This window comes from Liolophura sinensis, chromosome 3 (genome assembly GCF_032854445.1).
Source record: "Liolophura sinensis isolate JHLJ2023 chromosome 3, CUHK_Ljap_v2, whole genome shotgun sequence".
NCBI lineage: Eukaryota > Metazoa > Mollusca > Polyplacophora > Chitonida > Chitonidae > Liolophura > Liolophura sinensis.
In genome coordinates, this window is record NC_088297.1 from 8,204,966 (window position 1) to 8,231,552 (window position 26,587).

The 26,587-nt window shown below is 38.9% G+C and overlaps 1 protein-coding gene across 1 annotated transcript; it reads left to right on the forward strand.

Moving 5' to 3' along the window:
• Window positions 1-15,159: 15,159 nt before the first annotated feature.
• On the forward strand, window positions 15,160-26,340 carry LOC135463314 (zinc metalloproteinase nas-36-like). The gene is made up of 14 exons (XM_064740574.1): window positions 15,160-15,414; window positions 18,149-18,250; window positions 18,571-18,814; window positions 19,156-19,279; window positions 19,655-19,721; window positions 20,267-20,467; window positions 20,947-21,073; window positions 21,534-21,671; window positions 22,086-22,201; window positions 22,495-22,619; window positions 23,023-23,141; window positions 23,964-24,075; window positions 25,616-25,753; window positions 26,265-26,340. The coding sequence occupies exons 1-14, from the start codon at window positions 15,160-15,162 to the stop codon at window positions 26,338-26,340; spliced, it is 1,944 nt and encodes a 647-aa protein (XP_064596644.1).
• The last annotated feature ends 247 nt before the right edge of the window (window positions 26,341-26,587 follow it).

The window sequence follows — 26,587 nt, forward strand, 5'->3', positions numbered from 1 at the left end:
AAAACACCACTCACTCTAGTCCCACTCCAGTTATATCCCAAATTCACCATTTTGTAGCAAAACTACTTGCATGCCGTACGCTAAAAACACCAATCAAATAAATAAATAAAAAAATATTTCGTAACAAGCTTTCAAATCTTTGAAAAGCTGAAGTACTGTCTTCAAAATCAGGTTGTGATACCCACAAGCTGGTACCTGCATTTATATATATATATATATATATATATATATATATATATATATATATATATATATATATATATATATATATATAAAGGCATAATTGTGAAACAGTGGTGGAAAACGGTACTAGCGGGTGGAGTGAATGTTTGGGTAGATACATGCAATGACATGCACGTATATATCGAGCAACGTGTTTGAACAACATTGCGCTGCTCTAAATATACATGAATGATACTTCTTGCTATTATCCACTGCCCTGGATTGTTTTTCACCGTTGTATTTAAAATAAAACTAACCAGTCATGTTATCTATATGATGGCTTCTAATACTAAATGCCAACATAATCCGATTGACCGGAGATTTGTGGGGGATATGCTTCTGGGCATGATGGTCTATATAGCGAGTCAGGGTGCCGTCTCATTGTATGCATTCTACTTATGTACCTCAATAAAGAGGAAAGTTGTCTGGACATTAACTCACACAGACCATCTCAGAATCTTTTTTTGTTATTACGCACTACCTTTACAGACAGTGGACTTGCTCGATGGTATATTATAACTACAGTCATTAATCGTTGATATTTATTTATTTATTTGTTTGGTGTTTACGCCGTGCTCAAGAATATTTCACTTATACGACGGCTGCCAGCATTATGGTGAGTGGTAACCGGGAAAAACCCGGGGAAATCCACGACCATCCGCAGGTTGCTGACAGACCTTCCGACGTACGGCCGGAGAGAATCGTTGATAGTAATTCTTGAAGCAAATGGATACGTATGTATGTATGTATGTATGTATGTATGTATGTATGTATGTATGTATGTATGAATGTATGTATGTATGTTTGTATGTATGTATGTATGAATGTATGTATGTATGTTTGTATGTATGCTTATGGTTTAACGTCGTACTTAATACTTTTTCAGTCCTATGACGACGCGGAGTCATGAAGTGTGTGTACATATATTGTGTCTTCTTGTGGTTGGGCTAATCCATGCCGCCAAAGTACTGCCACTAAAGTATCACACCGAAGACACCAGACATGACACCTCATCCAGTCGCAATATACTGACACCGGGCCAACCAGTCCTGTATCAGTGCTCAAACCTGTCACTGTTGAGCGCCATGCAAGGCAGCAGCAAGCATCATTTTTAATGTCTTTGTATGACGCGATCATGGTTTGATCCCGGGTCTCTCGACTTCGATAACGCAAATCACAAGGGAACAGCTGTTTCTGTATAAACCGGCAATAATTAAATATACAAACCTCTCGTCGTTAAAATATGTTATATTCTGTTTCTTTTCAGGCCTAAATCTGTTTTCAAACTGACCGGTTGGTGGGCTAATTGCGTGTGGTTGAGCCACAAGCATTCATTCATTCCCTCATTCACGGGCTTGTGGTCTCACGAGAGAATCCTTTACACAGCTTACATATCAAGGGTTCGTAAAAAGCTGCAAAATTGCGGTTTGAGCCTATGATTATTATTACAGGTATAATTGAAAGAAACCGCAAAAAATCCATCAAATAATCCTATATTAAGAAGGTTACTTAATGATTATAACGAGTGAATATGCGTGAAAATTTTTTACTGTGAAGCTGTATGATTATATAAAAATGTAAGACAGATTCAGCTCCAGCCTGTAACACTATACGCATACAGTTCAAAATCATCTTGAGGTGAGAGTTCCTTCTCGTTCATATATTTTTAGGCAGCCATTGTTCTATTTTGTCATCCTGACCTAGCAGATCGTTCACCTTACCGTGATTCAGACAGGTTGGGCTAGCACAGACACCCCCGGGGACACAGAGAGCATCACTAACAGCACAGCTTTTCAGCAAGGCCCACATTTTCAGAGGGTTTTTCGCACTCGTGCTTTCAAATTACATGTCACGGTCTAATTTTGTCATATGATGAAGATCGTTGATAAAGAAAATAGGGGACTCTTAATGAGTGGGAACATTGTTACTTATTTTCCTCCCACATTAGAGAGAGTTGTTCCTTCTTACGCAGTGACTTTCTCTTCTTTCACGTCAGTTTCCTGCACAGACAAACCTCCAAATTCGCCATTCCGAGGAAGCGTGAAATGTCCATTAAATTTATATGCTCACCACTATGCGATATGTTGATGCCAGTATCTATTCCACTTATTCTCACAGACTTCAACCTGTTTTTCCTGGCATGATGAAGTACGCCCCAGAACAATGCTATACCTACAGACGAATATTAAGAACATATACAGGCAAATGGCCAGTTTCTGCAGATTTCTCCTCGCCTAACCCGTGAGTGAACTCTCTAAGCCCCCGACATCTGCTTCCATCTGTTCATACATTGCATATCCCAATCGATAAAAGTTTAACTTTAGCCCCATTGAAATCAACTAAAGCATATTAACTTTCCGGTCTAGGGAAACACAGTGTAAGCCATGATTTTAAACTACGTGATCATGTTAACATAACTGTGTGCTAATGCCTTCCTTCATTCGTTCATTCACAAACGTGTCGGTGTCATACCATAGATTTAAAAATGGTGCTTGATGCTACCTCGCTTGGTGCTCAGCCCTGAGAGATTAGAGCAAGGAAACACGGCTGGTTGACCCCGGTGTCAGCGTAATGTGACTGGGTGGGGTGTCATGCCTGGTGTCGGCGGCATGATACTTCAGTGGCGGCAGTGTTTAGGTGGTGTGGACTCATCCTGCCACAATAAGACATAGTATATATACACTCCTAATGACACCTCCTCGTCATATTACTGAAAAATTGTTAAGTACAACGTAAAATATCAAGCATACATACATTTCTTCAAACATACGTACTAAGCTGAGTTGCTGGCAAGGGTTAAAGGTGTAAATCAAAATTTAGACATAACAAATTCTGCTGAAAACCTCTCCTTGGTTTCATAAAACTATATCGTAATTTAAAAAATTATTATATTATATATATCACTGATAATCTGTTCCGAAATTTGAAAGATCAAAATGTGCACAGTTGCAATTTGATTCCATTGTCATCTATGTACACATATAACATGAACTTGCTTCTGGATATCTACTATATGCACGTATGACAAAATTGTAAATGTAAAATACATGCACAATAACTGCGAGAATTACCTCCCTTGCATTAGTCTGGTAAAGAAGAAAACCCAAGTGCATTTCATGGTCGCCATGGTGATGTCAGAATCAATTTCAGGAGTGGATTCTTCCGGTAGATCTTGTTCTTCTTGACTCCGTAGCTTTATAAGACGAAATAAAAGTACGAAAGGTTACCAGAGGTGTGATGCATGTATACGTGGATAACAGGGCGGTAAGCTGCCCGATTTACATGAACGCCTCTGGGACTTGGGGTTGGTGGTGGTGGTGCGAATATTCTGTATGCGGAACTCTGTGGTGCCACAGGATGTACCCCACCACAAAAAGTGATGGCACAGGCTTGGCCCGTGAACCCTAAGTGGCCCGAGGGGTTCTGTGCGATTTGAAGGGGAGTAAAATGAAAACGTATAACAATTTATACCAAGCGTTCATTTCACAATGTATGCATAGTCCGGAGACTGGAGTGAGTGTCCAGAGGTTGTCTGTGCATCGGAAAACATGAAGCACTGACCACAAAGAGATCTTAGACTTGCCTCAAAATTTCAAATCAGTTTGTAAAAATAAAAAAAATGTCATTTCTTACGTAACAAGTTCAAAATATTGCTTAACAGTGTAAATTTTGAGAAAGCTATTGTAAAACAAATTTCATTTTAAAATAACGGAAAGGAACATACCAAGTTTAAATCTCTCACAGGTATGAGGGCTTTTTATTTAGTTATCGGAAGACGACGTCAATGTGTATACATTTCTTTATTGTTCGCTTCTTTTCCTTCAGAAGACGACGTCTGTGTGCCTACATATGTGATATCGATTATCATTATGCATATTTACAGTTTTGTCACAATTAACAACAGAAAAGGATAACCATGCAGATTTTCATAAATAACGGAATGGCATCATTTCACAAAAGAAAAAAAAACAATATTATAATTGACACTTTTGTACATGCACTAGCTGTTTTGTTTTTTTTGGTTTTTTTTTTGCAAGTGCTCGTGATAGTCGACACAAGTGACGCTTGTGATCATGTGGCAGCTAATATTGTGGAGTCTTTAGTGCAAACATTTACGTAACACGCGGACGACTGGTACAGCATCAAACGGGTTTTTACATTTTAATATTGTGACCTAAAAAGTTTAAATAGTTACAAGTGTTTTGGGGTACAATGAACCCTCAGGCATGATGACAATTCAAGTCCAATGTCAGTAGAGCGAGTTTAGCTGTAGGGAGTTTCTAGGAGCCAATAACCGAACTATACCCCCTACCCCCTCTCACCCCACCCTCTATTTTAAGGAAGTTACTTGATAACCGCAAATCTGTGATCTGTAAGATTATTTTTAAAATTAGTTTTAACAGGATCATGTCTATCCGGATACATTGCTCGCTTTTGTTTTCTTCGATCTGACCTTCGAATACTGGCCTACGAGAAATTTCGATGTCAGTAATTCCAGCAGCGCTTGCGAGCAAATATATCCCAAATAGAGAGATATTGTGCAAGGAATTTGAAAGAGTGTACCCTTATGTCCGGAACAGACCAGTCTAACAACAGGTCGGTAGCAGTAGCATGTATTGCGTAGTTTCCCCTCCATGTTTTATCATGAAGGAAGAGGTGTTCGCGAGTATCCCACAGTCCGACGCCTGCATGCAGTGTGTCTACCAGCCCCTGTCATACAACGATAGTGATAACAAAGTGCCGTTGGGTTATTTCTCTATTATGTAAAAGAATTTCAAGAAAACTTAACAGACCTTATCATATTTTGGTGGGTATATTTATATAGGGCGGGTGAACGACTCCTAATTAGGTTGAAATGTTTACGATTCCTTCTTACATGTACTCGCATTTATGACATTATAGAAACTCATTACCGTCACGTAATTTTTCCTACAGTGCCTTGTGGCCTTACTGAATTTGTAAGACATCTTCAATCTATACACCACTTATCAGACGCAGACGGTCTTCTGCCTCGGAGGCAAAGACCGTATGAATTAAAGAGGACAAAAAAAAATTGTCAGTGACAGCCTTTAGGTTTCATGCTTGCGTGAACTGTGATGTCTAAACAAGACTTGTCACAGAGCGAATTGTGAAGAGATGAACTGATACGTCATGTGCCCTTGAAATTTCAATGTCATCACTTGACTAAACAGCTGAAACACCTGACTTTTTATCGGACTATAGGACTTCACATTAAGCAACAAAACAAGAAATAACCACTCCTCAATTACTGGGCTTAATTCGCTGACAGCATTAGGCTGTGATTTTGCGGAATTGACATACAGAATCACGCAACTCTATCTGCCCTAATAATTTAGCATTCATTAAGTCACACATGTACCAGAAGTCTTAGACAACAAGTTATGACACGATTCTCTTCTTGTTTTAACAGTCACTTATTGATATCATATATAGTTAAAAATATTGGATACAGAAGATCGCAGCATGGGAGTAAACCCTCCGCAGTGATGCCAGAGTGATGGCTGGCGAATGGTCACACGCAACCGGGAACTCAATCATCAGAAACTCCTGATAATAACAAATAATGACAAATTTCACTACGGAGGGTTTCTAATTCCCCACTTAATGAAATTTGAAGAAAAACTGTGTAAGATATATTAATAAATAGAAGTAAAATGCTTACCATCTCCACAATAAGTACCATGGTGCTTTGGAGAAGAAAATAAACCCAGTTTTTGGAACAGATATGGATGGAAACTGCCCTGCATTCTGTTAATAATTCAGACACATTATTAAAAGCTGGTCAAGTGTAATATAGGGTAAATACATGTATTAATGGAAGTATTTCGAAGCAATACTCTCAGAAGTTGAAAGTCTTGCAGATACAGAAGAACTCTGAGAAATATAGTCATATTAACATTTCAGATTTGTGTATTTCGAGTCTCACTATGGTTTTCAGCACTTATTCAGTGATTATAAGATTATCATCTTTGAGCAAATTTACTTCTATATATATAGCAGCATAAGACTGAACCACACTGCAATGTTAATTAGCCTGAATTCAGCAGTAATTCATTATCACATGAGTCAGTCGACGGCTGCCCTTGATCTCTAACACCAGACTGTACCAGTCGTTTGTTAATTGAGGCTTATACAGCCCCGGGGGGCGGGTCGAGGATCAGACTCTCCCTGGTCGTACCACACGCTGGACTAAATGCTGAGGTACCCTCGCTCCAATGACAGTGACGAATGTTAGCTTAGGTACAAATATAAACAGCCTGCATGCATGTATTCACACTTCACGTGTATCTCTCGGGATGTTATGAAATTCTCGTGTGATTGATTATTTTGGGATTGCCAAAATCCAACAAACAGGTAACTCGGTGGGCATGATTATCGACGAAATCTTCTGTAGATATATATTCTAAACTTATATGAACAAGTACAATAAATTTCACATTTTACTAATTAAACTTAAGGTAAAGCAATTCATTGCAGTGTATTTTGACAATCGTAACACTGTTTATTCCCGTACACTTGCCAAAATTATACATCATAATTTGTATTTGAATGAAATAATGATGGAGAATCAATGTAATAGGCTCTACCGGGCACCTTTCTCGAAATGTACTTTACATGAAATTTTGAGTAATAGAGTAAACTAGAGGTTTCCAAGCGTCTTCTTAACATGCATTGAAAGGGCATAATGGAAACAAGCATTGGCATGTCTCTAAAATTGTAAATGATAAGAATAACATACCGGTATTAACATACCATAATATTTTAAGCACTCACTTTCAAGAAGTTGGTGGTATTCCTTTCTAAAACCTCTCGTTAAAATGTATGTTATGCAAAGTTAAAGTTCAAATATAACAAGTAATTATAACAAAACGTGCAATGCATTTTACGACATGTCCCTTATATAACAGTTCTTTATAAAACCTCAAATTAACACGAGTATGATAAATGAAAACTGGTCACACATAATCCCGACGATTCTCACCGTTCCACTGTTTCGGAAATAGATAAGTTTGTTCCATCGTTTCAAAATCTTATTCTGTAATTTACGTAATGTTGGGACACTTAAATCAAGAATGTGTGACTTTACAACAAAACTGACATAACAAAAAGAAGAAAAAAAAAACAGATATACGCTAATCAAAACCACACTGAAAATGAATCATATGAAAGGAAAAACTGCTTTTGAAAACCCAACCGAGAGATGCTCGAAGCAAATCGCAGCTTACGGTTAAAGGCGGTAAGAAAATATCAATGAATATTTTGAAGAAATTCTTACCGAAAACATGACTTGAAAATTGCTGCAAGAATTCCGCTTCCTTTAGGCTTCACTAACTCAGCATTCAGCAGCTCTCTAGTGGAGACGTCTTGTACTACATGGAGTCAAGCAAACCCAGACGGGCTGAGTATCCAGCCAACTGTCTACTGATAAGCCCATCATGAATATGTAGCACATATTTTGTGAATGGATAAGAGACAGAGCCAAGCTAGATTTTTTAATTTCATTCATAAATTTATGTTCTGTTTATTGTGGTTAACCACAAAGAAGGGATCCAACCAATCAGCGCCAGAGTTGGACCTAATTATTTTTACGACTGAGAGTGAATTTTTTCCAAAGCGAGACTATGTTGTACCAGACGGAGAAGTTCGCCCTATCGTCGACCAGTTGGACAGTGGCAAAACTCAGCCAACATCTCAATTCAGCTCACACGGTTTTGAAGCTATTAATTAAGGAATTTTAATCGAATTTTATTGTTTCCTGGTCTTTGCCATATGTTTCTCCACGTGTATGCACGATCATGGTTTACATTGCTAGATATAGCGTAAAAATATTTAAAAAATAAACAACTTTGTTATTGTGCAGATCTTTTCCATGAGTTTATGTCATCACACACTTCAATGTGACTCATCTCTATCCTCGATAAAAAGTGAAAAGGGTTATTGCTTGACCCACGACCTTCCTGGTTTCTGCGTTGTTTGTAAGAAAGTTGCTTCAGCGGAGTTTGAGAAATATTTGACAAACGAAAGCCAGTTTTAGCTTTATTTAACAGCATTGTGTGTATTCCTACAGGAATTATTGCAATTTGAATTATATAACAAAAGGTTGCACGGAGAGAAAGGAACTTCATTCTGTTAGTGAGCAATGTCAGGCATCTTTTATTGATCCAGTGTGGTCTCTTGTTTATGTCAACAGCCTGGATTTTAAGGGAATTAACTCCATTTAATTGATATGCAAAGCAAAGCGCTTGCTTTTGTCTACAATATGTCGTACACAATTTTTTAAATCATATCCACAAATATACAGCGAATACAGCAATGTCATGTTTAAGATCCGTTTATCCCCTATTTACTTTCATTTGCCTTGCAATCATTTTGGAATAAACAGCAAAAAAGTGGGAAAAAAAACTTAGTTTTACTTTGCAACTAACCTTCTCATTTCACATGTACGTATATACATGTAACTTACATATCCGTACTAATTATCACCTAAATTTCCCCTAATTCACAAGCCCTGGAACCTTTTGCAAATGATCAGCAATAACCATCCAACATTTTCGAACAAATATTGAAGTAATTTTCTTCATCCGGATAATCCAGCTTGGGCTACACATTGGACTTTTAGAGTCGCTACAGTGTTGATCAAATCAAAGCCTTACCTGAACAATCTTCTGATAAGAGATCCAATAACTCTTTCTATGATCATATATAATACAGAAATATAAAGCACATTGTGGTCAGATAATTTGAAGCACCAGGCATATCATGTATCGGATGTAGAAAGTACATGATGGCTTCATGTCAGATAATTTGGAGTCCCAGGTATATGGTTATATCACAGAGACGTAGAAAGTACACGGTGACCTCATGTTAGATAAGTTGGAGTCTCAGGTATACGGTATATCATAAAGACGTAGAAAGTAAACGGTGGCCTCATATCGGATAATTTGGAGTCCCTCGTATATGGTATATCACAGAGACGTAGAAAGTACACGGTGACCTCATGTTAGATAAGTTGGAGTCTCAGGTATATGGTATATCATAAAGACGTAGAAAGTAAACGGTGGCCTCATATCGGATAATTTGGAGTCCCTCGTATATGGTATATCACAGAGACGTAGAAAGTACACGGTGACCTCATGTTAGATAAGTTGGAGCGCCATGTATATGTTATATCACAGACGCGTAGAAAGCACACGGTGGCCTCATGTCAGATAAGTTGGAGTGCCAGGTATATGGTATATCACAGAGGCGTAGAAAGCACACGGTGGCCTCGTGTCAGATGATTTGAAATACCAGCTATGTCACATATCACAGAGACGTAGAAATCAGACGGTGGCCTCATGTCAGATATGTTGGAGTCCCAGGTATATGGTATATCACAGAGACGTAGAAAGTACACGGTGACCTCATGTTAGATAATTTGGAGTCCCAGGTATATGGTATATCACAGAGACGTAGAAATAAGACGGTGGCCCCATGTTAGATAAGTTGGAGTGCCAGGTATATGGTATATCACAGAGACGTAGAAAGCAGAGGGTGGCCTCATGTCAGGTAACTTGAAATCTCAGCTATGTCAGATATCACAGAGACGTAGAAAACACACGGTGGCCTCATGTCCCAGGCGTGTCACTTTAGTTTTTGGATGTACTCCACATGTCATAAATATTCATAAGGTTCCTAAAGTAATAAACCTACTTGAAAATGTCATAGTCCAGAGTAAATTCATTCTGAGTATGATAGAAGGTTTATACTCTAACCTAGAATTGGAGACGTGAATAAGCCGAGCTGCTTCCATGTTCTCCAGTGTGCATAGACTTCCATCATTCCAACATTGCTTTAGAGTAGAATACGTATGCTTCCAACATCAAGATGCTACACCACAGTTAACCTCATTGAGCTGCGTCGGCATTCATAAGAGTGAGGTTCCAAGCAGATGAGCATCACCTGAAAACATACCTCATTGTGCAAATCTTGGTGTCCTGCTCAGAGCACATGCATTCCATTTGCCCCCAATATTTTTATGCTTCTTTTAGAAAATAAGAGTAAATTCACTGAAGTTATGTAAGAAGCTATACATCTATACATGTTAATGCCTCTCCTTCCAAAAGCCATTTTCATAGTAAAATCCCACAATGAAACCTTTCATACAGTGTACATCTCATCGACACGATCCACAAAAGATGTACTAACTTTTAAGAAAATACGTGTCTATATATATGGGGAAGAGGTACATTTTTATTAACATTTTAATTTGAGATAATTGGGAAAGGGCTGTTACTAGGTGTAACGAAAAAATTGGACACAATGTAACCCGCGATCATTTTTTTTTCTTTTTGCATGCGGAGACGTTTGTCAGAAGCGGAGGCTGACTTTTCCAAATCACGTGACGTCGTAATAAGGCCACCACTCGGCACGGTTCCGCACTAAAGAGTACGGAGAGAGCTGCCTAGCCATATCAGCCACTCCGTCCCATCTCTGGACAATTTTTTTGACAGAAGTCAATGGACTGAATCTTTTTTGGATTATTTTAGGTCAACACAGTCAGCAGCAGATCGGGCTGTTTCAGTGATAATACTGATATGAGAATTCACAGATGTCAAAATTTGAAAGTAAAAAAAGAATAAAAAATGGGGAAAAAATCAGACACATTTAAAAGAAGCACGTCATTGGTCGATACAGGGATTCACTCAGATGCAGGGATGTTTTACATGATCTGCTAATCTGTGTTTGCTTTGATTTTTGAGGGTGTGAGTGAGTGCTTGGGGTTTAACGTTGTACTAACGTTAATTCTTCAGTCATATGACGAAGAAGGAATCTTTAGAGTGCATGTAATGTGCCTCCTCGTTGCTGAACGGATTTCCACTGATCTTATATCTAGTGCTGCTTCACTGAGACGCCTTACCGAAGGCAAGTAAGCCTCACAGCCCGAGCCATTATACTGATACGGTTCAACCAGTCTTTGCACTATCCCTTCATTCTGAACGCCAAGCGAGGAAGTTATAACTTCCTCTTTCAAGGTTCTAGGTGTGACTCGACCCAGGATTGACCCTGGATATACCGCTCCCGAATGATTTTGGAAGTTGTAGTGACTGATGGTTTCGAATCAAAAAATCACACAACAAAACAGATTGTGTTTTGCTTCTACGTTTTTCCATTTTTCCTTTTGAAGTTTGTGTTAAACGTCGTTTTGGGAATTAGCCTTGCGATTATTGACCTGTACGAATGTTCTCTCTCTGAAGAAAGTTTCACGAACACATTTTGAGACAGCGTTTCCGACAGCTGTAAGAAGATACTAGTATAGTCCAGCCATTAGTCTCAAATGGAAACAAGACGAAATCGTCTAGCTTCCATGCCACTCCAAGGATGGATTCTTAAAATCGGACAATTGAGAAATAATATAACGCCAGGGATGGCTTTTGATTTCTTGTGGACGGAAATGAAGTGTAATGTAAATGTAATACTATGTATATTTGGTACGGAATTGAGTCATACCTTATTTTCTATTTTACAGCGCAATTTACAAACCTTTTTTTCTTATACTGGACATGTCATGTGAGTTATGGACCACTGGAAGAGAAATTTAAGAATCCTCGAAAATATTAACACCCAAAGCCGATGAAGCTATGCATAGACCTCTTCCAAAGAGAAACTTTCGTCTTGTGTTCATGAACAACGGATGTACATTGCTAGAATGTAAGTTATTTAAGCGATCTAGATATGTATCTATCTTTTCAACAGATACCAACACATCTTAATGACAACAACAACCTATGTACGTACCACGCACGGCTCTGATAGTACTGAGCTAATTTAATATACTTTTTCAGGTAGTTTTTATTAGCGAGCTACTACAAATCTCTTGAAGTCAATTAATTAATTAATTTATTTATTTCATTGGTGTTTTACGCCATACTCAGGAATATTTCACTTCTACGAGGGCAACCAGCATTATAGTGGGTGGAAACCGGGCACAGCCCTGGGGAAACCTATGACCATCCGCAGGTTGTCTTCAGGTCAAATTGTAAACCAGAGAATTAACATCAGCATGTTTTTTCACCGTGGACAAATGTTTAACTTTTTCATAATTTTTTGCAAAGAATTGCAGTATATATACTCCCAGAAATATACATGTGGCGGGAACATATTACGCTGTACACAAAAGCAAATTAGAAACATAATACGCTGTGAATAATCAAGATATCATGTGAACAAATATTGTTACGCACGGTACCATAATAATCACTTGCACTGCAAAACGCAGGTTCTTTGCTTATGATGAGTAAGCTGGAGAGACAAGATATGTGGTTATATCACACGTGGCATGCTGACTTAGGGTTCGAAGTGAAAGGGTGACAATCCAGAGAATGTCAAACAGCGCTATTGTCAACCTTGTGCAATAACATGACGTCCCTTCAGCCTTCTCCTGCATGTTAACGTGCATTATTTGAGACAAGAGTCAACGAACGCTGATGAATTCATATTGTCTTTTTTTTGACAGAGTGACCTTGAATTCATACTCGACATTTTATGTTGATTGCTCAAATACAGCGCCCTTAGCCACGTGGGTATAACCGTACTCCCTTATCCCCCCCCCCCCTGAGTGCCATGGTGTGAAGTAGAGCGACATGACATAATTCAGCTAAATGCTAAAAAAAAAAGTCAGCTGATGAACAAAGAATTTAACGTAAAGCTCCACAATTCGTAGTTTTATACACAACTTTTTATTAAAAAAATAATAATAATGAGCTGGCGTTGATCTGGATTTCCATCTTTATGTGAATTTTTGTGTTTCGTTCCGTTCCATTTAGGCCGTAACGTAAGCATAAAATAAAACGTGTGCGCATAGCTGTGCAGCACTGGTTACAAGTTTTTCCCGTATGCACATTCTTACAGAATGCTCTGATTGACATGTACATTTATATTACGCCAACGCTATATAAATTCGTAACTTTGCTAACCTATTTTTTGTTCACTGGATGCTTTGCGCCGAACTTAGGATTCTCTGTAATTTTCGGTGTCATCCATTGGCCAGAAACACCAGAGGTGATGACGTACCCGTCACAATATCACACCAAAGACACAGCAGCATTCAACCAATCGTCAGCGCCATCTCTGTTCGGAATTTCCTGTATTCGTGTTGCAAAGGAGACAGAGGTAACCACGTGTACAATGACATTGCATTATCAAAGAGGAACAAAATGCAATGCAGTGCAATGCTGATGTATTTATCTTGATGTAAAAAAAGAGCCTGAATCATTGCGCGAAATGACTTCAGCGAGAAGACCGCTATTAAGTTTAGGAATCCAGGAAGCAAACATTCTGATACGATACATGGCTGTTTGCTATAATTCAAAACAAATCAAAACTAAGTGCAACACAATTACACTGTCAGAAGTCAAATTCACACCTTGTGCAAACGTTTGTTGAACTCTTGAAACTGAAATATCGAACAAAAAAAACATTATTCAGAATGAAGCTAAGCAAAATTACCGGTTTTGAATCACGTCACAAATACTACCCTTTTGCACATTCGCCGACTCCCTTTGGGTGTCTTTTGTATTTTACACGTCGTCAAACATTTGAAAAAAACATTTGCAGTGATAGATACTGTGTATAAATGTGTTGTCATCTGTTAGTAATGTCTGTATTTCTTGCTTTTCTGCGGCCATATGGTCTACATTGAAGTTATAAACTTCCAACACGGATACGTGAACTAGAGATTTTTATCAAAATTCGCTTAAATTTGCAACACCTTTCTAAAAATATACATCGTTAATTGCAAAGAAATGGGTCATCAGAGTAGTCCTGGCCTCACTTCAAACGCGTCAAGTAAATATTTCTGAAATATTATTTACCAGTGTTAATAAAATGCACTTGTTGCAATAAACTTTAAGCACAAGAATATGTGGAACGTGTGTTCAGTAATCATAAGTCGAGGAATCACCAAGTGATATTTTTCTGGCATCTACGTGGGGATGGCTCGACTTCATCGTTATTATTGGAATGTTCTCTTTTTTCCTTTTAGCATCCTCAGCACCTTCTTATGATCCAGTTTAACAACTCTTTGATATATTGTTTGTTTACGGAAACAAAGGATGGTGACGAAGAGAGACTGCACTGCATGTAGGATTTAAAAAACCCTTCATTTGCAAAAAAGTAAATGCCCGACAAGCTTCACTCTATTAAGGACTTGAAGTAGTAAGTCATTAGATATACGCCCAATGGTCAAATAGACCCATGCCGCTGGGGAAAACTATACAAAAGGTGTTAGCGGTGTCAGGTTTCCTCAGTCTGTAACGCTGTGTCAATGTTCCTCGCCTATCTCACTTGAATGGATTTACATATTTTATGAGCGTTTGGTACATGGGGAAGCAAGGAACGAGTCACGATTATCTAAGTGCCGTAGGCGGGAGTTTGTTTGAGGATTTGCATAGCAAATTAGCGTCAAACTAAATGTCTTAAGTGTATACTAAACTGTGTAAGCCTGACTGAGAAGAATTTCGAATACTTCACAATGTGCTTTTCTGTTTAATACTGAATAGGCCAGTAGATATGTGGACAAAAAAACAACAACAAAAATAACGAGAATTACATAAAAAAATTAAAGAATTGCGGAAGACAACGCGAAGACAAAAGCCTGGGTGATAACTTCCGTTGGTAAACAAATGCGGAACTGTACGATCTTGTCACGGTTCACGGCTGTCTCCGTCCCTCGGGGCAGTGAATGATAGGCCAAAGAAAAAAAAAAGAGAGAAATATACAAGGAAAAGAACTGCAACCAAATCTCCAGGCACGGAGAGGTCAGAGGGCAAAATTCACCAACACACCAATCTTCAATAAAAGGCGGACCCATTCCAGTGTAAGCAACACAACACCGACCAGAGCTTGATCCGAAACAACTCGATTAGAATCATCACTATGGCCAACGTGTTGTTCAGCGCTCAGTCAGCCTTCGTCGTCCTTATGCTGATGTTTAGATTGTCCGGTTTGTCAATCGCTAGACCTGCTCAATCTTCTTCAGTTCAAGGGACAAAAGAAAGGTTGGCAATTCTGACAGCGATTAAACTCACGCGAAAGTCTTACGATCTGGATATCTGCAACACAGGCTTGAGTTTATATTTATCCAGGAAGCGAATCAACAAGAAGAATTGTCGATTTACACTCATGGATGCCGTAAGTACTTTTTTCGTTTTTCTCTGTATTTAAAAAATACGCCCATGGGGTTCTAATTATTAGGAGATGACTTGGGGAAAACTGCGATTTGAAATGAAAGCAAAAGTTTTCATTCGGTCAAATAATCAAACCGTTTATATTACAGAACTTGCTTGAACACTGATTAATAAACACCACTGCCAATGTGGAGCTCTTATTTGATGTTAAAGTTTATTGAAAAATAACACATATCATAAAAACAAGTTTGAAAGAATCAAAAAGTTTAAAACGCCCATATAAATCATTCACATTCTTACCTGGACTCACAGTCTACAACAATTTGTCCAGAGAGATTTGAAATGCGATGATGAGCACCGCATTATATCCATCGAAGATCGCTTTGTAATTTTCCTTTATTTGTCTTTTCTCAAAAACCTAAAAGTGTATACCTTTTTGCAATGAGCTAGAAACACCTTCACAATACCATCAGCTCTATACTTAATGCTTTAAAGACATTGCTTTTACTCCATGTCGCTAACGCCTCACAACACATTCGAGAATCACGCTTTCTCACGTTACAACAACAACAAAATCCCCAGCATAGTTATATCTACGAGTCCTGCGAACTTTGGTTTGTAACAATGATGAGCACATCCACACAGCTTGTCGTTTTTCGAGACATACCGCCTGCTGGTTTTCGCCCTCGGTCCTTGCAATAGATAGCCCTTTGCGTCTGTCAGTTTGTTGTCGAAACACGCGTAGGTCAGCGAAGTTTAAAATGACCGCCAAACAGGTAGACGCATATAGTGTTCCATCCAGTTAACGCTGTCGTCTTGTGTCAAAGCGTACTCTCAGCGAGCAGTAATACAGCTAGCACTTAAAGAGGGTCGGACAGTAGTACCAGTGCACTGTCATCACCCACCCTGTATCGTCTCTCATACAGTTTTCACACGAAACCTGCCAAACTCTGTGTTAAATGCGCTCACGCAGACACCGAATTACGTGAAAATCGATCACGTACGTGAAATCGTCCACGTGTACTGTAAAGTATTGTGGACTGTAGGCAATGTACGTGTGTGTTTTAGTCACTCGTACATTGTGATAGCAGTCCGATAAGAGACGTTTTCACCTGTCTTAATAACCAAATAGTGATATATATATATATATATATATATATATATATATATATATATATATATATATATAGAATGCATCAGCTCACGTGCATAATAGCCTTATTTGCAAATGTCCACCTTGCACATGCCTGTAATTCGATATGAATATAACCCTGTGTGCAAAAGAACAGTTATTCATTGGGGAGTAGAAACAAAAAAACTGTAGTAAAGTCATATTGAAGTACAGTAATAGGCCTACGACCGTTATATATTTCAAACTGCACATTTGCAAATTGTATCTTCAATTTCCTTCCTTCAATGTTTAAATTGGTTAGGTGAGTACTTGGTGATGATCACTTAGATTTGCGGATAATTTGGTCCGCTGGCATGCTATGGCCTCTGTCAGGACCTGCTAACCGCGTGCTTGGAGCACCCTGATACCGTAGAATATTAATATGTTCAGAATGTGCCGGCAACTGAATTTTGTTCGCTTGGGTGATCAGACATCAGATATACCTACAGTTGATTAATAACCACTTCCTAAAAAAATAATAATATTTCTTTGTTGTTTTTTTTTGAAACCCCATTAGTGCACCCCGTCCTCTTTTGGTTCACCTGTAAGTAGGTCATTACAGGTAGAGTAAGTTACGCGACGCAGATACACCGTTGATTAACAGTTATCTAAAAATTTGTGTTTTATTTATTTATTTATTTGATTGGTGTTTTACGCCGTACTCAAGAAAATTTCACTTATACGACGGCGGACAGCATTATGGTGTGTGGAAACCGGGCAGAGCCCGGGGGAAACCCACGACCATCCGCAGGTTGCTGCAGACCTTCCCACTTACGGCCGGAGAGGAAATTTATGTTTCAATCTAAACAAATATTCCAGTACAACAAAATATGGCCATATATATATATATATATATATATATATATATATATATATATATATATATATATATATATATATAAATATATATATATATATACATATATATATATGGAGAAAGCAAATGTACACAAACGTAATTAAAACACAATGAATATAAAAAAGAACATTTTGCGGCGCTTTCTGCTGATGTCAAATTTCATAATTATGGTAATCATAACAGTTAGCATGCACACACGTTACATTTGATTGGTGTTTTACGCCGTACTTACCAATATTTCACTTATACGACGGCGGCCAGCATTATGGTGGGAGGAAACAGAGCAGAGCCCGGGGGAAACCCACGACCATCCGCAGGTTGCTGCGAAACCTTCACACTTACGGTCGGAGAGGAAGCCAGCATGAGCTGGACTTGAACTCACAGCGACCGCATTGGTGAGAGGCTTCTGGGGCATTACGCTGCGCTAGCGCGCTAACCGACTTAGCCACGGAGGCCCCAATTACAAACCACTATTTGCTGCAGTACAAATTTAGCCCTTATATGTTATAACTTTGCACAATTAAGGATGCAGTATGTTTAGCCCTTACATGTAACATTGCACACTATTTTCTGCACTTGAAGTTTAGCTGTTACATGTTATAACACTACTGCAGTAGAGATTTATGCTATATGGTTACTTACTGTGGGGTAATTGCGTGATATGTACGTGAATCTCATTTATAAAGCTCTGAGCACTGTGTGTTGTAGAGAATGCTTGTGCCCCTGTTACACGAAGAAGAGATAGCCGCCAGAATGTACGTGTGGTGTAGGACAGCTGAGCTTTACCACAGCTTGTCCCAAGGGCAAAGGGTAAGTGCTAGTTTTTTTTGTAAGGAGTGAGTATATTAATGATTTAACCCCAAAGGGGAAAACATTAAAGGCATGTCTTTTTGTAGATATACATATCTGTTAGTGAAATACAATAGATTTGAAATGCTAAATGATAGACCTTTTTACTTCATACTGTGATAAAACAAAGAAAATTATGTACTTCAACTGGCCTTTGTACTGTATATTCGCAAAGAGCGTAAACAAAACGTTCCCGAGGACAACGCTGAACACCAGACAATTATATATACATGAATAAAAGCCCTCATTAGTATTCATATGATGTAATTATCTCGTGACAGAAAAGCTTTGACGTCAGTTCTCTGGACAAATTCCAAGGGGATATCATCCTCAAACGGACTGACGTGGATCTGATCCTTGGGCCATTCTTCCCAAGCAGGGATCTTAGAATCGAAGCGTTCGACGCCGCGAGGAAGTTTTGGACTCAGGGGTCTGCGAGGCGTGTGAAACGAAAGCTGGTGCCCTTTAGGACACAACACTGGCCAAATGCTATTGTTCACTACAAGATCACCAGAGCGGATTTCAGTAAGTCTCTATGACTGATCATCAAAACATGTCGTAGACAGGAATTTTTTTGTGTGTAGAATCTCTGTAGCTTCAAACAAAAATATTTATTTATTTATTTATTTATTGAAAGTACGGCAGAGTACGACCTTAATGACTCCAATACATTAATAAGGAAAAATATCCTGACATTTCATGTGATGTGTAATTCAATTGGTTACGGAGCTCTTCTGATTTTCCGGCTGATTAGTGCAATCTGACTGGTCATAATTGCAGAATTTCTGTCTTTATGTTGCTTTTTCCCCCTTGTGATGTTTAATTGGTCTTGTAGAGCGTAATAAAGTGTTGCCTGTTTCTTACAGCACCCATTACTCTTGACACAATAGCTGAAGCCATCGCCATGTGGGAGAAAGATACCTGCATCCGCTTTGTAGAGTCCAACAAGCGCTTCTTCCAGCCCCATGTTAACTTCAGGAAGGGGAGCGGGTAAGTTATATCATTGAGAAAGATTAAAGTCGACCGTTATACAATTATTATATCATAAAACAGATAACCAGTCTGCAAAAAGTGGATTAATTTCAGTTTATGAATCACTCAATCATACTTGCATGGAATCAAAAAGCTTGAGTTGTATTAGATTCAAAACTGACACCCAGTGGGTTATTGTTTACAATTGTACCATACATTACGCTTCCTGTCATCACATTGTGTTTATGCGTATCTATGCAGTTGTTAATCTATGTGAACGTAAGCCCATGGCTTACTGTCAAGAAAACATAAATGAAATACTCGTATTTTTCAAACAAACGCATGAAGCACATTGAGTATTCTCATTTATTTATTAACTTCTACCCCTTTTAGATGTTCCTCTGCAATTGGCGTCAGCCCGCACGGTCAATTCATCTCCATTGGAGACGGATGTGAAAGTGTGAGTATTTATGAGTTGGGATTCAATATGGAATTGAGTGGGAGAAACGGGGGACAGAGAGTGCTATGCCGGTCATTAAAAGATAACCCGTTTTAGTTCTTTATAAATTTAACTGCTATTGTTATGCTGAATCTTACTGCCGGAGAGGAAGATAGCATTAGATAGACTTGAACCTGACTGTGAGAACATGAGCACTAGTCATTAAAATCAACCTTTTTGGTGATTTTTAACACTGTAAGCCGAATGATTAGCTAATATGATTATAATTCTTGCAAAGATGGAAACAGAGCCTTATCGTAAACTGTAGTGATCGTAGACACAATATTCTCACATTTGTCGGTATTTTGCTACTTTCTGTTCGTACCAATCCACATGTTCTCCAATTCAGTTGTCGCCTGTCCTCACCTTCTCATGTTTTGTTCTCACCAGTTCACGTGCTCTGCAAAGCTATTCTTACTAGTCAACTTGTTCTCTAGTACTGGTATATTCACCAATCCTAATTATTCCCCAATCCTGTTCTTAAAAGTTGTCTCGTTGTCTTGTAGATTGGGATCATTTCTCACGAGATCGGACACGCCTTGGGATTCTATCATGAGCAGTCTCGCCCTGACAGGGACCGATACGTGGATATCGCCAAAGACAACATTAGATCAGATCCTCTCCAGTTCGCCAAGATCGACTGGGACGCTGGAATGACACTGGGGATTCCTTATGACTATGCCTCTGTCATGCACTACAGGTCGACGGTAGGTTTTACTTCCTGTGGACTTCACTAATATTTAACATGTATATATGGGGGCAGTCGGGCTTATATCTAGAACACAGACCAGAGCGTCAGGGAAACCAATGTTTTCGGCTAAAATATTAAAAAATTTTACCGAGAAAATAGGTTCCAAACATGAGTCCCGATTTGCCAAGAGTTCTACGATATGACCTTCCGTTTCTAAAGTATATGATAAGCCGTATATCTTTGCAAACATCATACGTTTCAATGTTATTGGATATTTATTTTATTTAATTAATGAAATAGAAAATTAACAGCAGTCAGTAATATGGCATACTTTATATAAATAAATAATAAATAAATAAATAAATAAATAAACTTAAAGTGGACCAGTTTTGAAATATGAGCCCTGCTGTACTGTAAATTCTTAACACGCTTCACCGAGAAGACAAATTTATACGGCAATATGTAAATATTTTCCCAATATTTTGATCCACACAGCAATTGAGCATTGACGCCTTCAAACCGGTCCTCGTGGCCAAAGATACCGATATGCAGCAAGTCATGGGCCAGCGAGAAGGGCCCTCCTTTTTGGATGTGAAATTGGCCAACAGGAACTATTGCTCCCGTAAGTTCAACACGTTTTAAGAATTGTTCATGACGTGTGGGGCTTTTTTTCTCGAATAGTAGTACCCTATTATCATATGTGATACATCTTTGAATGTGATACATCTTTGAATGTGTACAAAGGGAGATAAAAATTTTATCTAAAGTTATCTTCCCGTGTGAAGACAAATCTGCAGAACCACTTTTCAACGCTGCACGGCACGAATTTTGTTCATTTTGTCTTCAGTGTGAAGACTAATGAAAGATATTTTGTTTTCCGTGTGTGTGTGGGGGGGGGGGGGGGTGACGGTGCGAGGGGGGTGAGTTGTACACAAAGAGAGAAAGCAATAAAACGTGTTCTCGTCCGAAAAAACAGTAACGTATAACTTGTCCTTTGAATAGACCACTAAACATGTTTCAACGAAAGCAAACATATGTCTGGAGTGCCTGAATTATCCAATGCGTTTTGCTTGACTGTCCAGGTTCATGTTCGTCTACTACATTAGAGTGGGACGAGTGTAAAAACGGTGGCTACAGAAACCCCAACGACTGCAATTCCTGCGTCTGCCCCCGGGGACTGGCCCCACCCAGGTGCGAGGCTCCTAGCAAGGGCATCAACGGTAAGCAGAAACGTCATATGAATCATCCTTCTATTGCAATATACTAGATAAAAGCGCGGTGGAAATCCGTTCTGCAACAACGAGGACATTACATGCACTCTAAGGATTCCTTCGTCGTCACATGACTTAAAAATTAAGTGCGACGTTAAGCTCTAAGCACTCACTCACTGACTCTATTGCATTAGCCGCTGATCATATAGATGTGAGGCACAGAGGGGCATATTGGATCTGTGAACAAAACCACTATCACTGTCATGGCCGAATCATGGTCCATCATTCGGAAATTTGTTTGAAATTGCTCCAGTTATCTCCCTTCATCGGACTTAAATCCGAGTTGTCCTTGGAATAGACAAATTTTTCTTGTACAACAACTTACAGCTCATAGTAAATATTTCTCTCTCTATCTCTCTTTAGCGGATTGTGGCCAACAGATTCTAATGGCTACCCAGAGCGAGCAAATTCTCACTTCTCCAGGATATAACAAGATTTCTGGTTTTAATCCCGAAGCTTTCTGTCCATGGATGATTAAGGCAAGTAACACTCTGTTCAGCCATCATTATCTTCCATTCTCAATTGACCTCTTCAATAACTCAATAAGTTTAGTATATCATTTGGTACACTGTATAAGTTTGATTAAATTACCTAAAATAAACGGACATCTATACATGTACGTACAGGGAGTAGTTAATTTAAGACAAACCAGATGAAGTATTCTTTCGTCTACAGATACATTTGGCTGGTAACTGGTATGGAAATGAACAATAAGCACATTAATCTTCCTTTCTTAACTTCGATTTCATCATGTAATTTTACACACTTACAGGCGTCCACTCCGGGCAAAAGGGTTCGTCTGCAATTCACAGGGAAGTTTTACTTCACCGAAGATCCTGTCGTGTGTGAAGATTACGCCGAGGTCCGCTACAAAGACATATCCCGGCCAGGCCCAAGGTGAGGCTAACGAATAATTTATTAGCATCTATCAGAGAGTATTTCTGATCGTGTTAATTCGTAAATGGCTTTAAATACCGTTATCGTTTTTTCACAGCACACTGTATGAAATATTGGGGTATCTTGCAAAGCAGAAATATATAACTCTTTATTTGTGCTTTTCTGTACGATTCGTGAGCAATTAAATACTTATTTTTAACGGACTACTACGCGGGAAGGCTGTACGTGGGAAGGTCTTCCAGCAACCTGCGGATGGTCGTGGGTTTCCCCCGGGCTGTGAACGGGTTCCTCCCATCATAATGCTGGCCGCCGTTGTATAAGTGAAATATTCTTGAGTACGGCGTAAAACACCAATCAAATAAATAAATAAATAAATAAATAAATATTTAAATTGTTTTCTTAGATTCTGCGCAGAAACTGTTCCTGAGAGGGTCTTCCGGTCTCACGGGTCGGAAATGCTTGTGTTTGCACACTCACTCTTTGTTCATTGGTGGCAAGGTTTTCAAGCTATATACGCTGAAGGTAAGTTATTTGCTGAGGGTTTTGTGCTAGATGAAAATATTCAAATTGAAAATATCAATATCAGTTCCAATCACTCCAATCACTCCAATCTTAAACTTGATAAAATATGCAGTATCTATGCTATGTGGGTGTAAAGTTGATCGGAATTCATAGATGACGTTGTAACTTACGTTTTGAAATGGCCAATTTGATCAGACTGGTGTTGTTGCAAATTATATTTTGAAATGGCTAACTTAAAGGCACTGATGTTGTTACAAATTTCCTCCTGAACTGCTATGTTTTTCTTATAAATGCTGTTGGAAATTTCGTTCTGAATACTTTTAAAACTAAAAGCGTTACCTTTAACACAGTAAAGATCACGAAGAGTGCACTTCTAAGGGTTACATGTACCTGATGAGTGTTTATTAAGAGTTAATCTTTCAACACTCTTTAAAGGTGTTCATTTTCCAACTCCACGGAAAATATTCTATTTTTTAAAACTCTGTTTTAAGTGTTGGTTTGAGATGTTAATTAACCAGCTTTTAATAGAATTGGAATGTAAACACGCTGGTGAGTGTTAAAACATAACTTTGTTATAAAGTGCATAAAGTGCAGTCACTCCACGTGATCTTAACAGTGTTAAATGTAACACTGGTTTGAAGAATGAAATGTGCAACTGGTACTAACTCTTATTGTTGGAAATTGCCTTCAAAATCGGCTAACTAGAAATCATGACTTTTCCTGTAAGTTTCCATCTGAAATGACTCACTGGAACTCTGAGATAACGTTCCAAATTTCCCCCTAAAATGGCTAACCTACATGTGGATATTTTCCGTTGTACAGAGAACTGTGGGCGCTGCTCGGCTGACGCCAGTAATGACGAGCCCACGTGTCTGAAGACAGTGAAATATGATTGTTCCCCCGAGAACGTGTGTGTCCACAAAGGCTGCCCACCGTAAGTCATACGTTCACACTACATTTTGTCACCTTCAAAGGACGTTTTAAATTGCCTTTATTGGTATCTCTGTTTGTGTTATGGTCAGTGCAGTGAACAATAGTAATGCGTGATAGGAATTACCGAGATTTGATGATGGTCCCTTTGGCGAACGTGTTCCAATCCACTGGAAGCTGCTCTCTCATTTCTTACCTTGTACAACTGTTGTTTCTTTATAATTAAAATAAGTTCTTAATTTACTTTTTTATTTCATTCGCATCTTCTTGGTACAACTTACCCCACATATGGATGTCTTTTGTGGGATGTCCACAGCATCCGTAGAACTGGCATAACCCGTTAGCTTAATCCCGCTATTTCTTTCTTCTAGACCACGAAAAAATTACTGTTATCGAGACGAGGAGTACTGCTGCAGTGGGGTTCTTGTGGGCAACCGGTGTACAGGTAAATAAAAGCACACACCTGTACAATTGCCCCAATGTTCTGTATAATATTTCAAATAGCTGTCAACCAAAATGGATGTTCCCAGTCAATAATCGCGAATTGAATTGTCTAATCAACGTTCAACACAAACTCACTAAAGTATATAAAGAAATCCTAGTGATAACCCGTCCTAGAGTATCAGCACAACATTCGGTTTCTGGACTGCGCTAGAACCTAACTATTAGGCTTTTCGTAAAACTAAATGTAACCTTAAATTACATCTGTAGTCAGTTGACTATATTATACGTTTTAACAATGTTGTGTACTTTTTTTCCAAAAGCACCGAAAACAACCACTACAACAACGACGACGACGCCTAAACCAACAACTACGACGACGACGCCTAAGCCAACAACAACTACAACAACAACGACGCCTAAACCAACAACAACACGGGAACCAACAAAAATGCGGGATCCTTCTGGTACCTGGTCTTCCTGGAGTACATGGTCGTCATGTTCCGCCACGTGCGGAAAGTGCGGTCAAAGATCACGCATGAGGACCTGTCCTGTCTCACCTTGCAGGTAAATATACCCGGTTCGATCAAGTTTTATAGTTTTTTTTTCAAAACCAATTACCCCGATCGCGCTGTTCCAGAGGCTTGGTAGTAAGGAAGCTGTCATTCGTAGATCCTCCATCCTCGCTTGTTTTTGAACACTAGCTTGAACTAAACATCATTTTCGTTGTCTAATGGTCTTTTATTGTTCAAACGCGGATAAAATGTACTACAAACATTTGCTTGGCAAAACATGTTTATAGTCCATGTGAGCGTAACTTTGAATGTCGCCGGTTAAAGTCCTTATTTGGCAAAATCAAGGTCACCTAACTGTTATTGGTTGTCTACTTTGGTTCAGCCGGCGGTTTTCATGCGTGAATTTTTCACATCGAATAAAAGCAGCAGAATATTGTTTTTCCTTTTAATTATATTTTCGTCATTTACTCCTTTATCCGTAAACGCATCGATTAGTTATCCTGAAAAAAATAAACAAAAGAGAAAGAAGAATTAGTCCCAGTAATGAACATGGCGCTGTGATAATGTTTCTTTCTTTTCGTATTTCAGCGGGCCCTCCATAGAGACGGAGGTGTGCGGTTCCGGTCTCTGTCCTACAGGCCCAGTCATGAGATCATACACGTGCGAAAAGACGTTGGAGAACTGCGACATGGGATGGTTCATTCGAGTCAAAAAGAACTGTAAAAAGTAGGTCCCTAATTGCATTATCAGACCGGCGGTGATTGGTAAAATGTCTTTGCCTTTAAACTCGCGTAGAACGCGATATGCCAAATAGCAAGTTCTATTTAGTATCAGTGCGCATGTGCTCATCGGGTTACACGTGGGATAAACCAAAGTATCTGCTACCACATTACAGGCTTCAACGACATGCCATAATTCTTAAACCACAGTTCTACTGTTATATGTGTATTTTCTGTTCGAATGAAAGGAATGTTTTAGGCGCCACAAAGATTTACATCTGTAGAGCAAACTCTACTCTGATGAATACATATTAGCCTCACGGGTTTGTTTGTCTCGCTCAGCGAATAAATCCCGTTCATGCGCACTCCACACAGTCATGTCGTTTATGAGAAACAACATCATAAATCGTGATGGTTATATTATCAGTGGATGAGTTTTGACAAAAAAACAAAAAACAAGAAAAAAAACAAAAACAAGTATATATCAAATCTCTAATAACTTTCACTTTTTGTTTCAGAACGGCTATCTGCACAGTGATGGAAGACAGTCCCGCTTGTTGTCGTGGTAACCCTGTCTTGGGACGATGCATATAGTGCGCCGGCTAACTAAACATTGCACGAGGAAATGTTTTGAAGGCGTTACGTGGAGTGTCAACGGGTATGCAACGAAGCCTATCTCCAGCAAAACTGATATTGAGGCAATTCTGGGGACCAGATATTTACTTACAAACGTGTACATGTAATCGTTTTGTTAAGCTTTGGTGTTATGTAGCGAATTAGAGTGTATGTATGCAGTCGGAAAATGTTATGAGATGTCTGCGATCGATCAGCAACAAGACGA

Excerpts from the sequence above, each read along its gene's own strand:
- LOC135463314 (XM_064740574.1), top strand. The coding sequence starts at position 15,160 with ATGGCCAACGTGTTGTTCAGCGCTCAGTCAGCCTTCGTCGTCCTTATG. Across the intron at positions 19,722-20,266 it reads TTGGAGACGGATGTGAAAGT|ATTGGGATCATTTCTCACGA; the intron begins GTGAGTATTTAT and ends GTTGTCTTGTAG. Across the intron at positions 22,202-22,494 it reads TCTGTCCATGGATGATTAAG|GCGTCCACTCCGGGCAAAAG; the intron begins GCAAGTAACACT and ends ACACACTTACAG.